The 13,621-nt window shown below is 30.7% G+C and overlaps 1 protein-coding gene across 3 annotated transcripts in view; it reads right to left on the bottom strand.

The window, feature by feature from the left end:
• LOC106462732 (acetoacetyl-CoA synthetase-like) overlaps nt 1–11,658 on the bottom strand; it is a 30,837-nt gene extending 19,179 nt beyond the window's left edge. Inside the window, exons 1-5 of one of the 3 annotated variants that reach the window (XM_013922678.2) lie at nt 11,545–11,658; nt 7,970–8,090; nt 7,017–7,120; nt 923–1,040; nt 636–749 (exon numbers count right to left, since the gene is read on the bottom strand). In XM_013922678.2, the coding sequence (XP_013778132.1) occupies nt 636–749; nt 923–1,040; nt 7,017–7,120; nt 7,970–8,081 (448 nt within the window). In that variant the 5' untranslated portion in view covers nt 8,082–8,090; nt 11,545–11,658. Of the gene's footprint in view, nt 1–635; nt 750–922; nt 1,041–7,016; nt 7,121–7,969; nt 8,091–10,349; nt 10,449–11,544 lie in introns of those variants that run through there. The other 2 variants (XM_022390050.1, XM_022390051.1) reach the window with 2 other exon arrangements.
• Between the last annotated feature and the right edge of the window lie 1,963 nt (nt 11,659–13,621).

A 13,621-nucleotide genomic window follows, 5' to 3' on the forward strand; every position in this document is an offset into this window, starting at 1 on the left:
ATTTTTGTTTTTGTGTTAAAATTTGTGTTCATTCTAGAATGAAAGAGAGATAATTATATTTATTTATTTGAATTTTTATTGTGATTGCAAGATCAGTCAAATCTACCAAACCCGTACAGAGATTAATTACTGAAAATAAAATATAAAGTTTTTTATTAACATTTGATAACTATCTGGACATTACAAAGATTTCGCCTGTGAAATTTCAAAATTTTCTGATGCATAAAAGTATTTTTAATTTTAAAATGAATATTACTGTTCATGACAGATAGGCAACATGCAAAAAGAAAAAAAAACGACATGTAAAAAAACATTGCTTTATAAACCTTATAAAGACTTAATAAAAAAATTTGATATTTTGTGTATGAAAGCATTGTAATGTTTCCTGATAATCTGCCAAATTTTTTTAACATTCGCTTACTAATTTAAAAGTTAGAGCATGAAAACTATAACAAGCACGAAATGGTTACGAGGTCGGTCCCAGGGATCTAGCCAGTGCTGGAAGAGTTAACTGACAGAGTATTTCTAAAAGTTCAACAGACTTGTCAGGTTTTGTGTATTCCTTTATGCTTAACATGCGAGGTCTTCATATTATCTTGAAAATAAAATAAGAATACTTTTTAATTTCTACATACCAACCACTCTGTCTCCTTTCTTTACTCCCAGCTTTTTCATTGCTGCTGCATAGGCTCCCACCCTGTTATAGAGCTCGGCAAATGTCACTTCTTCTACTGGATTCATTCCTTCACCTACATATACGAACAAAAACTTTTAAGAAATTACAAAATTTTAACAAGTATTTTTGTTTCTGATTTATGCTGCCGATATAATCTAGAATGTTACTGATTCAATCTAATATATTTTGAAACTTATTTAAAAACAAACAAAAAATATTATGTCAAACCAATATTTATAAGCGTACCTGTAACATAAAGGGCTATTTTATTATCCTTGTAACGAAGCAAGTTTTCAGCAAAATTGAGTCTTGCTCCCTTAAACCACTGCGGAATTTCACTAATTTTTTTTGTTGTGTCAATCACCTTGAATAAAACAGAAAAAAGCAATAAAGTAAAATTCCCATGTAAAACCATCACATGTCGATAATACTAAGATACCAGATAATAAATGTGAAGCTCAATCTATTATAGATTTACATCTTGTCACTGAGTTATATCAGTTTTGGGAAATTCCACCACTTATCAGTGTCCATAGACAAGGGCAAATAAAAAAAATAAAATTAGGCTTCATATGGTGGTCGATTGTATGTATATAGCGTTTTGACATCTCAAAACACCACACAGATAATATTGAAAGACATTTAAAATTATTCACACTACTTTGTTCCAAAAGTATCTGTAACAACATAACTTATCTCAGTCCTTTTCCTCATTTAGATTTTAAACAAATTTTTTATTTGATAAGCCTGATTCTATTAGTTCATTTGATAAAATGAAACATTAATATTTCATAAAATTTAACTCCAAGACACTCGCTTCAAAGTATATTACACAATCGTATACTGTGATATTAAACACACATTTTTTCTTGTAGTTTGCCAAATGTAGGGTTTGTTTGTTTGAAGTTAAGCACAAAGCTACACAATGGGCTATCTGTGCTCTGCCCACCACAGGTATCGAAAACCGGTTTCTAGTGTTGTAAGTCCACAGACATACCGCTGTGCCACTGGGGGGATGCCAAATGTAGGAGTTTCAAACATTGCTAAATTTAGTAAAGACTGAAAGCTGATACTAAAAATAAATACATTAATAAAAAAAGAAAACTGAAAAATTGGTATCCAACAGTTGAAGTAATAACAATAAATAAAAACATTTTTTACAGCATGATACTTTTATCAGCAGCTATTACTCTGAATTTTTGAATGTCTTATATTTTAACTGAAAATAAAATTTTAAACTTTTAAAAACAACAGCTTGATTAAAACAAGTTTGATTAAAATTTACTTATTAAATATGCACAAGAGCTACCGAAGGCTTTTAGTAAATATACAAAACATAAAATAAAATATAACTAATGTCAATTTGTATAATTTATTGAGCTTCAGTGTATCTAATAATTTGATAAAAGATACTTGATTTGTTTGATTTAATACTATGTCAACATATTCTTACCATTCGTTTACCATACTTATCATAACTCTCAGGTATTCAAATGTGTCAAAACATGAAATTTTTATCCTTATTTTTGTCAGTGATAATTTACTTATGAGTAAAATCAAGAAGATGGGTAATTTCTGAAACAGAAACTTTTAACTATATGAATGGAAATATTTTACAAACGTTTCTGGTGTTAGATTGAGTGTTTTCACTACTGGAGAAAGATGTTCTCAAACTTTGTAAATAAAATTTTAATGTTGAAAATGCATATGTTTCTCTTGCTTACTGAGTTAGCTATGTCTTTTCTGCATGCGTGTGTCAGACATCACAAGAAAAAAAGAAAAAAAAAAAGATTTAAATTGAATCAAGTCTTTGTAAAAAAAAAGAAATTCCACATTTCTGGTCGCAACCTGTTTTGCTGGTGAAAACGTGTTTTGAAAGGTTTCTAAATGTATTAAAACATGCATATGAATCAAGCAAGTGTCTTCTACGTCTCTTGAAATCTTAGCTGGATTTTTGCCATGATAATCTCCTCATATACATACAACAACACCATAAGAAATGTAGCATGTAGCACACTTTATTCTGAGATACAATGTAGATGTTCAATAAATGGAAAACATTTTTTAACTTCAGTAGTTTTTCTTCAGCCAAATACCAAATTAGAATGAACTGTGGTTTTTATGTGGTTTTTAACTTTATCACTGCAAGCACATTGACTCCTTTGAGCAAGATGAGCTCTTAACTAGTTACTTATCCAAGTATGGAATCAAATAAAGAACTATTTTGGGGGTTTCTGCCTCATATTAATCATTGCAATATCTTGACCTTTATGCAACGTATTCTAATGTATGTATAATAATGTATTCTAAATATGTTCGAGTTTAATAAAAAGTAGCAAAGTCCAAATGGAGCTCTCTGTGACACCTCACCTTGATCTTTACACATGACTAATATCAAAAATTTTTAGTTGACTAAACATGGCAACAAATAAACAATTTAATGACTTTGATGCCTTTAAGCTATGAACTTCTGAAGACCTCCTGAAATTAGACACAACTTGTCAACTGATCAAATTTAACAATTTTTATCTGTACTCGATCGAGAACACTCCTTAATGAGAACATCTTGATTTGCATGCATATCCATAACCAAGACTCAAGTTTTACAATTTTACAAAGTTAACTCTATGTCCTCTAAAGAAAGTTTGTACACATACAGACAGCTGCTGAAAACTGCTATTTTTTAGCACTCATATCCATTACATAGGTGACACACCCAACATATTTGAAGAAATTCCTTAATAACGACAAACACACTAGAAAATATTTTAGGTGAGAGCAGAATAATTCAGAAAAATGTGTACAAGGAATTAATTTCTCATTAAAATATCCATGACTAAATTACAGATTTTCTGATTACAAAGTCAGATGAAATTCTAATAAAAAGTGTAAGAATAGTTCATTACAAAATAAACAAAACTACAACAAAAATAAAATATTTTGACGGAAGTGGTACAATGGTGTCATATCTATCTTTAGTATACTTGATACTACGAAATCCACTACATTTCTAAAACATCGGTTTATTCATTTACTAAAACATTGCTACAGTGTATGTAATATAATTATAGAAAAATGTTTTATTTACATTATTATATTATGTGGTCTACTCGTACCTAATAAATATTCATTTTTAAGCCATTAGAAATGCTTATGTCAATTACTAAATAAAACTTGACATTTTAGATCCACGATGCTAATAACTGATATGATATTACGAAGACAATATTTTACCTTATATTGTTAATAACAACTACTTGCTGAACATTAGCATATTTTTTTGTATTAAAGTCTTGTAATTATAAAGTCAATAGAAGAGTAGCTTTGAGCTTTCAGGCAGTACAACACTTAAGACATCTTCCAAGCTTATCGTTCAGTTAATATAAATGAAAATGTGAGCTTTTAAAAACAACTGCAGAGGGTGAAGAAAGATATAATAAGAATAAAATGTATTTGTATAATATAAGCTAATCCACAAGCATCTGCTCTTTAGAAATTGGCATCCAGCCTGTTAACATGTAAAGACCACATGAGGAAATCCCATGGAAATTTCCAAGGAAAAAAAAGTCTCTAGTTTCCTTGTACAGTTCAGAATCACTATATAATTGCTCAAGATCATGGGAGTGTATGTACATGTATTAAAATATATCAAGTCAAGGAAACAAGCTAGCTACTACAGGTCTGATACGTAGATGTTGTTTAAGGACCTCAAAAAAACTATTTCTTGTATTTTGATTTTACTTCTAAGCCCACTAAGTAGTAAAATGTTTAATATGTCCTGTATCATGTTGAACCATTTTATAACACGCTACATTTACTCATTCTTAATGACGTTACATACAACACGCTACATTTACTCATTCTTAATGACGTTACATACAACACGCTACATTTACTCATTCTTAATGACGTTACATACAGCACGCTACATTAATTCATTCTTAATGACGTTACATACAACACACTACATTAATTCATTCTTAATGACGTTACATACAACACGCTACATTAATTCATTCTTGTTATATATACACCCATATTTAGAAAGGTGGAGAGAAAAATAAATATTTTTACTTTATCTTTATGCCTGGCTTGATTTAAAAAGTCCTAATTTAGCATCAAACTTGCAATGTAGTATTAAGTTATAATGTAACATACAACTTATAATGTAGCCTTTAAAATGTTCTAATGTAGCATCATACTTATAAGGTCGCAATAAAACTGTTCTAATGCAACACCAACTTGTAATGTTGTATTCAAAATGTTCTAATGTAGCATCATACTTATAAGGTAGCAATAAAAACGTTCTAATCAGTGTTTGAAATTTGTGCTCATTCATTCTGCTGAGAGGAGAGAAAATTTTTTTATTAAAAGAAACATTTATGAAAAAGTCTTAGATGTGGTGGAGTACTTAAATATACTGTTCAAAATTGCATGATTTCTAGCCTTGAATAAATAGCTTAAAAGCTGAGGGAAACATTTTGTGGGATATTATTTGTTACACAGTAATAATATAGTATGTTTTATTTTATGTAAACCAAAGTTTGGTGTATTTTTGAGTTTACTGTTATAAGAAGTTTTATGTTCTAATTAAACTATGTTGCTCATTTATACTGATTAGTTTTACATTTGTAGCTGTGAATTTTCATGAATCATAATTGATATAACAATTAGTTTTAATTGTTTGTTTCTTTGTTATGAATTTTGTGCAAAGCTACAAGAGGACTATCTGCGCTAGCCATCCCTAATTTAGCAGTGAAAGACTAAAGGGAAGGCAGCTAGTCATCACCACCCACTGCCAACTCTTGGACTACTCTTTTACCAATGAATAGTGGGATCAACTGTTACATTATAACGCCTTCATGGCTGAAAGGGATAGGGATTTGAACCCATGACCCACAGATTGCGAGTCTAGCACACTAACCACCTGGCCATAACAGGCCTTATAAAATGTGAATATGTTTTATTGAAGATTATAAATTATAATATTATGGTGTAAAAATCTGGCATTCTAGACTCCTAGTCAAATGGGATAAATATAAACAATCAGTTAATCTTCTTTCTTTCAGCTTTGATAGATCTATGCTCCCAAAACTATGCAATGATCTTTTATCTTTCTATACTTTAAATTTTGACATGTCTTAACAAGTTTGTGTGAATCAGTGGAGGTATGAACATTTCTGCAAAGGAATGCTAATTCAGACCAATTCATCTATATGAAGGAATCCTTAAGTTCAAACACTGGTTATGATATTGCATCAAGGTCATAATGTAGCATTTCTGTATTACTTTATCTTCTTAAAACCTAATCCTTTTTTAATTTTCTTACAGTAATTAATTAGACTTACCAAAAAAAATGCAACCTTAACTTAAACAGTAGAAATGCTATTTTTACTTGATCCATTCTAAAATACTTCATTTTAAAAAACAAACAAAATCACACAAATATTCGCATATTAATAAATATGTTGGTATTATTCAGAAGGTTTTAAACAGATTTACTGAATCATGATTATCATAATTACAAAGTTTTAAACATTATTAATTATTATACATTTTAAAACATTTACTGAATGATATGACTGCTACTGATGGGATTATATAACCCACAACTAATAAAACGTTATTTCATCATATCAGATGGTGTTTTTTCATCACGTATGGAAAAATAACTCACCTGCATTATCTACTATTCTGAGAGGAGTTTTATTTTGTAAACATACTTAAAAAATATGGTAATAAATATTACTTTGACATTTTAAAAGTGACATTCAGATTTATAATGAAAAACAGATGTGGCCGGTTCTAAGAAGGTATTCCAATTATAGAAAAAAAAAAGTGGAATGTCTTTTTGTGAACATTTGTGTCCATTTAAGTACACTGGCAAATTTTACACTTGTGGCTCTTGTAACATCATCACTGAAGACCACAGGAAGGACTACACTATCGTAGACATTAAAATATATATATATACCATAATTAAACACATGCAGAAATACTGGTCTAACAATATGCACATGTAAAAAGACAACCATTACGAACAAGAGATCATGGAAGACAACAGGAGGAACTGGACTATATATATACACATACATACAATATATATACATATACAATATACACATACAATACATATACAATATACACATACAATACATATACAATATACACATACAATACATATACAATATACACATACAATACATATACAACATATATATACCCCTTAACTTTACACAAGCAGAAATACTAGTCTAACATAAGCATATCTAACAAGATTGTAACATTTTCTGTTATTTGAATCTTCAATAAAACGGAAACCTCAAACAAGTGTAACTACCTGTTCATATGGTTGAGAATGAATAATTCCTGCAAAATCCCAAAACTCTTTCCAAAAATCTGCATAATTTTCTATAGACCAGTCATGGAAACTCCAATAATTTTCTAAACATAAAATACACATTAAAATCACTGAAGTGTATATTTCTACAGAACCTATTATACACCTGTAGTAAGTAATAAACCACAATGCAAGAACATTTTTACGATATACATTACCTATAACGCACAATATGCTTCTTTTTGTATAATATCATTTACTTGTAACTTTTCTTCTGAATAACAACCAATATAAGATCATAAGCCAATCAAATATGATTTTAACTCTTAATTTATTTTTACAGCAACAACACTTTATATATCTGACTATCAGTATATTTATACAAGCTGTGATCAGGCTTAGACAAAGCTACGTGGTAATCCAACATTTTTATTTCAGGCTTAACATCAAACCCAAGACTTCTTCCACTCCAGGTGAGTGCTCTATCAACTAAACTTAAGAATTAACCTACTAGCACTTACCACTAAGACATTTTTTAATACCTCAACCTACCACATTCTTCCCTTCCCACAAACAAGTCCTCTCATCAACCTTTATCTTGGAGTCTTCAGTTTTTCTTATGGAAATTTCAATTTTTCTTTTATTTCCTTAGTTTGTTTCTCAACCCAAGATCATTCAGATGCCAAGTGCCAATGGAGCTAAGAGGTTAACCTACTAGAACTTACTAGTAAGGCACTTTTTAACAGCTCCTGCTACCATAGTTACACCACTCTGATACCGTTAAAATAATAGAGGATACCTTTATTTAAATTACTCATTTTCAGTGTAAATAGTATTTATATATATATCATTACAGAAGAAACAATATACGATTTATGTGAGAACAAATATTAATTATTTCTCACAAAATAAACACTTAAATAATTAGGTGAAAAACTGTTCTTCTAACTTACCAAGCTTGACTTCATATTTAGCATTTATTTTTCTTCTTAAAATATCAATATTTGTGTTTTGTCTTGTAGGAGTCCACATCATAGTGGGTTTTGTCAGATCAGGTTGCTCCATTTTTTTTCCCTGCATATAATGATAATCTTTTTATTATGAATATATTTGAATGGATGTCAACTGTATATTCATCGTGAATACTCTGCCTAAACAATCTACAAAAGAATATTTTTGCTATTTCGCTTTTGTATTTTACACAGTGTAAAACAAATTGGAATAAAATGTAACAAACATTAACTTTTAAAATTATTCCAGTAACATTCCCTATTCTATTCTCCGATCAACTGAGTGTTCCAACGAACCACATAACCCAAAAAATATTCATTCAATATTATACTATTTTTAAATTAATCTCCTACAATTCAAATCTAAGTTTTAGGGAAATTTAACAAAAAAAAAGGGTGACAATTTACCTTAAACATATCAATGGACTTGCATGTATAGTGAATGAAATCCAATCAAAATTATTCACAGTGCCTAGTAAAACAAAATAAACTTTGATAATTATGGATGAGTTTGGTTACATCTTCAGTAAGTCCCATGTGCCTGGCTATGGTATGAAGATGCATTTTACAAACAGAGCAAAGCCATTTCCTGACAGAAGCAAAAAAAATATATGGAAAATAAAAGTAAACATGATTGAAAACAAAGTTTTCCTTAAAAATCAGTAACTTAAAAGAAAATAATTTGGCTTGTTGAAGTTTACCCTGATCCACCAAAAACTTATCTGCATTAAATGTCACCCTTTACATCAGTAAATCAAAGTACGAACAACTGTAAAGAAACATGATGACATACAGGATAAAGGAAACAATTCCATAAGGAAAGAATTCATTCTGCCAAAGAACAAACCTGGATCTGGCTCATATAAATGTACTAATTATCCATAATAACTTAATTCATATTTTCCATTCTAAATGTAATATTCCACCATTGAAACACATCTCTCACAGTCAATTTAACAAAACCCCTAACAATTTTAAACACATCAAGGCTAGATCTTTCAGAGAAAACAATTCAATATTTTATGCCTTGCTACAAATGTTACCTTGAATTTTTCTTAAAACAAAAATTGTGTTAGAATCCTGTCTTTTTATGCTTTCCAACAAACCTTTGTCATTTCTAAATTAAGGAGACATAGCGCACACAGTGTTATAAATGATTTTTTGTGCTTAACTTAAAGGTTATAAGAAATGTTTAACACATTCAGCATGCATGTAACTTTGCCCAGTTTTAAGGGTCAGTGCTACTTTAAGCTTTCCAAGAAACTGACTATAATCAGTGTTCCCTCTAAGCTGTGCAACTGCACAACAACCAATCAAATGTTACACACTGAATCATTCCTGTGACATACATCTTCAGTAATGGTGAGGAGTCTCAACATGTTGACAGCCTTAAGGACCCTGGCAGATGATAAGCCTAAAGCCCAAATAACAAACTGGTAGCATTTCAAAGTGGCCTAATGATTCAGTAGGGTCGATAGTCTAAAAACATCCCACCCAAAAAAACTTGTAGCACACATCCGCACATTGCCTTCATATTGGTGCACATGAAAAAATTCATTCCGCACACGAAGTGAAAAAATTAGAGGGAAGGTTCCTGAAGGTTTGTATTAAGGTTGATGAAGCAAAAATTATATAAAGAACAATGTTAGATAATGTTCTAGTTTTTTTTTTTGTAATTACAACCCTATTGGCCACATTCGATTCTAACTGCATATCCTACTTTGTGAAAGTAATAATTGATACATTTAACTTATTAAATAATTGTGTCTTTAAATTCAGAGCCAAAAGTCTAAGAAAAAAAAGGGGGGGGATGTTCCTATTTCACAGTGTGTTTTTCATTCCCCTTCTTGGGCAAAAATCTTCCAACAAAATAGTTCATGTCCACCATTCAACAGTTTCCAGTTATGGATGCTAAGACACAAACACACAAACATAATGAATCTTCTTTACAGTAAGATACAATATAATGCATACTTTTGGTTGACACTGCTTTATTATCACTCAGAGTTGCTACCTTAAAATTTTATTTTACTGACATACAAACAGTGACATCATTCAAATAAAATATTTTTTTTACAACTTATGGGTTACAGACAGTATTTAAATGCAACTTTTGTTCACTGACTGTCCATAAATATATGGACAGTTGGCAGTCCTGTTATAATTATCATATTATTACAAACAATCTGCAAATACATATATTTTAACTCTTTTTGTGACTGTTTCTAGACTAAAACACAGGAACAAAACAACAGTTTTTTTTTTGTTTGTTTTTTCTATGAGTATTATCTACAGGAACTTAACTTCACAACAACATACTTACAAAACTCAGTTCTAACTGTTACTTTCAAATGGGAGTTTTTCCAAAAGTGGACAGCTGTGTATTTTCCATCAAGTGGAAGGTGAAATCATGATAGTAATCACAGACTTATTTATTTTCTGTTAAGCACAAATCTACATAATTGGCTATCTATGACGTTCCTGCTCACCACGAGTATCGCAAAATAAATTATAAGGTTATAAGCCCTCAGACTTATTCAAGTTATTGCTGACCAACTTGATACCATTGTATCAAGTTGGTTTTACGTGCAAGTTTAATTTTGAGTTTTAGTAACAAGTACAAATATCTAACGTACCTCAAAATAAACATTTCAGAATTAGAAATCATATTACAAAGTACATCTCATATTCACAATGTTTACTTTTAGTTTTGCGAACTGTTACTTTCAAATTCAAGATAAGTTGAACTTCAAAAGGTTTTGTGTCGATTATTCATTTATTGTAGCATTTAAATTTTTTTCTCATTCAGAGCGTAACTTTAAAAAGCTATAACTTTCAAGAAACAGAAATTAAAGAACAACATAACAAACATTTACATATCGTCCGATTGATTGTTAGGCAATCAGCATAAAACAGGGTATTTACTGTTAATATTAGTGGACAGCACAACTCAACTAGCTCCTACGGAACTTGCTCATCAATATAGCAGGAACCCTATACTACAGACATTAACAACACCGCACTACAAAAATTACTATAGCATTTACTACAACTTACAAACAACTGCAAGAAAATAAAACAAACATCTCTTATCACAGAATTTGCGCTTGGTGTAACTCTAGAGTCTAGACTATTTTTATCAGTTTTAATTTTATCTCTTATCTGAATAAACGTCATTGCGTCGGCAGTCAAGCAAATGAGTAAATCAAAATACGAACCAGATACAGAGATGAAATTTGGACAACTCACACAAGTATTAAAAACAACAATACTACTAGTACTAGCAATAAATACCACTGTACAATCTGAATACTAGTACTCAGTACAGTAGTGGTAGTACTAGTAGTATTACAATCAATGGCTAACTTAATTTTTCTTTTAAAATCATTGATTTTCTTTAGAACGTGCATACTAACGACGATGAGCATTTTTCACAGTCTAATATTTTGGAACGGTATTCAAATATACTCAATTCACATGAGCTCAATGTTACAACGTTCTGGAAACATTAAAATTACCTTGCTTGATGCTCTTTTAGAACTTTCTAATGAAACTTAATAGAACACGACTTCTCGAAAAAACTATTAAATATATATTGATCCACGTGGAGGACAACAACTTAGTCACTTGGTTTAATACTGCGCCCTCTATATGTGAAAGTTATAAACCAAAAGACCTTGCTAAACAAACCGGGTCATGGTAAAACATCGGCAGCATAAAAAAAAAAGACTCCTTTCCAGTGACAGGCAGTGAGGTGAAAAGATGACACAAAACTGTTTGTGGTTTATTCAGGTTTCAAATGAGAATATAAATGATTAAGAAAAATACATCCTACTTTCTAAAAAATATTTTTTATGCCAAATAAACTATTAAAGTTCTGCATATTATTTACGCTATCAATTTGCTATGGGTGCGTTGAACAATAGAACCCAGCTGCTGAGCTTTGATTATTTGTTATGTCGCCGATATAGTACTAATTACTGTGAAGGAAATTAGGCGTAGTGGTTGTTAAAAAAGATAAAAAGAAGTATGTTATATGTCAAACCACTAAGTAGTTAATATATATAATTGTGGAGACAACGTTTCGGTCTATGCCCTTTTTCAGGTATCACTAATTTTTAATATTTATAATTGCTGATATAAAGTTTCGGTCAGTGCCCTTCTTCAGGTATTACTAGCTGATATCTGATTTAGGGCATTACCCGAAACCTTGTATCCACAGTTATATATATATATTAACTCCTTGGTGGTTTGCCTATATCATACTTCTTTTTATCTAATTACTGTGAGTTAAATTGTAATTATCAATAACTTATGATCAAAGCAAGTTACATACAGAACTAAAAATTAACCTAGTAAATAATGCAGCTAATTTTATATAAGATTCTAACTAGGAGTATGCAATATCATAAATTAAAAACATAATTATTATAACGCTTTTAATTCATCTTTAGGTGTACTCATTGTTAGCAATATTTTCGGTTCTGCAGTTTTAGAGCTAGTGGTTTCGAAAAATAGGCAGTTATATCATTCGATCACATAACTGCCAATTCATTGGTGCAACTCCAATGGATTTCTGCACCTTTGGTCTACTTTAACATGCTATTGGAAACCGATGTTTACGTACAGTCGAAGGTCTGTAAAATATTTGTCAAGGTCTGAAGTTTAAAATTGGCTTCATCGTCCTTCGCAGAAGCTTTTTACTGTGGAAATCACGGTTTCAGTGCGTAATCATGGCTATCATACTGAGAACTGTCAATGGTGGAGGATCTATTTGTTTGTTTTTAGAAGTTTTGCGAAAGCTACACTAAATGTGTCTAGACATAGCCGTCCCCAATTTTTAACTTATAGACTATAGTCAACAGCATACACTGCCAACTCTGTGAGTTACTATTGTCTGACCAAACAGTCGAATATGACCGTCATTCTCTTAACACACATATTACCCCAAAGTGCGGAGTGTGTTTTTGTTTTTAGGACAACGGGAACCAAACTAGTTTATTAAGCAAATATACCAAAAAAAGATTTATTTTATCAAAAAGTTACACAATAGGCTATCCGCACTTTGTTCACTACTGGGAATAGAAACCCAGGTTTTAGCGTTATAAATCCGTAAACTGGGGTATTTACCAGAAAAAAAAACACGCAGCTTCGTACCACATATATACTACGTCGGCCAGGGTGTATGGGTTTAATTGAGTTCCTCCAAGAAAAGTAATACGGATTCCTTTTATTCACCTTGTACCTGTAGCTCAAAATGAAACTGTTCTTATAGAATAAGCTATAATTGCCTCCCAGTAGGTTAGCGCACAGATAAACAATAGTTCAAACCTTGTGTAGCCTTTCTAGGTCACGGGAGATTTTTAAAAGTAAGATAATTCCACTGACCAAGAGTTAAGACTTCAAGAAGACTGATAAATACATTCTCAACTATTTGTCATTAGATCAAAGAAAAAGACCGAATTGGTGTGGCAACATAAGCGATGAGAAGAAAACTGTCAAAAAAAAACAATCGTTGGAAAAAATCAAAGAAATAGTTATATATTTTTTGTTAATATTAATTTAAAGAAACAACAGAAAAACGCACAGAATTTG

This window comes from Limulus polyphemus, unplaced genomic scaffold (assembly GCF_000517525.1).
Source record: "Limulus polyphemus unplaced genomic scaffold, Limulus_polyphemus-2.1.2 Scaffold1233, whole genome shotgun sequence".
In the NCBI taxonomy this organism is placed as follows: domain Eukaryota; kingdom Metazoa; phylum Arthropoda; class Merostomata; order Xiphosura; family Limulidae; genus Limulus; species Limulus polyphemus.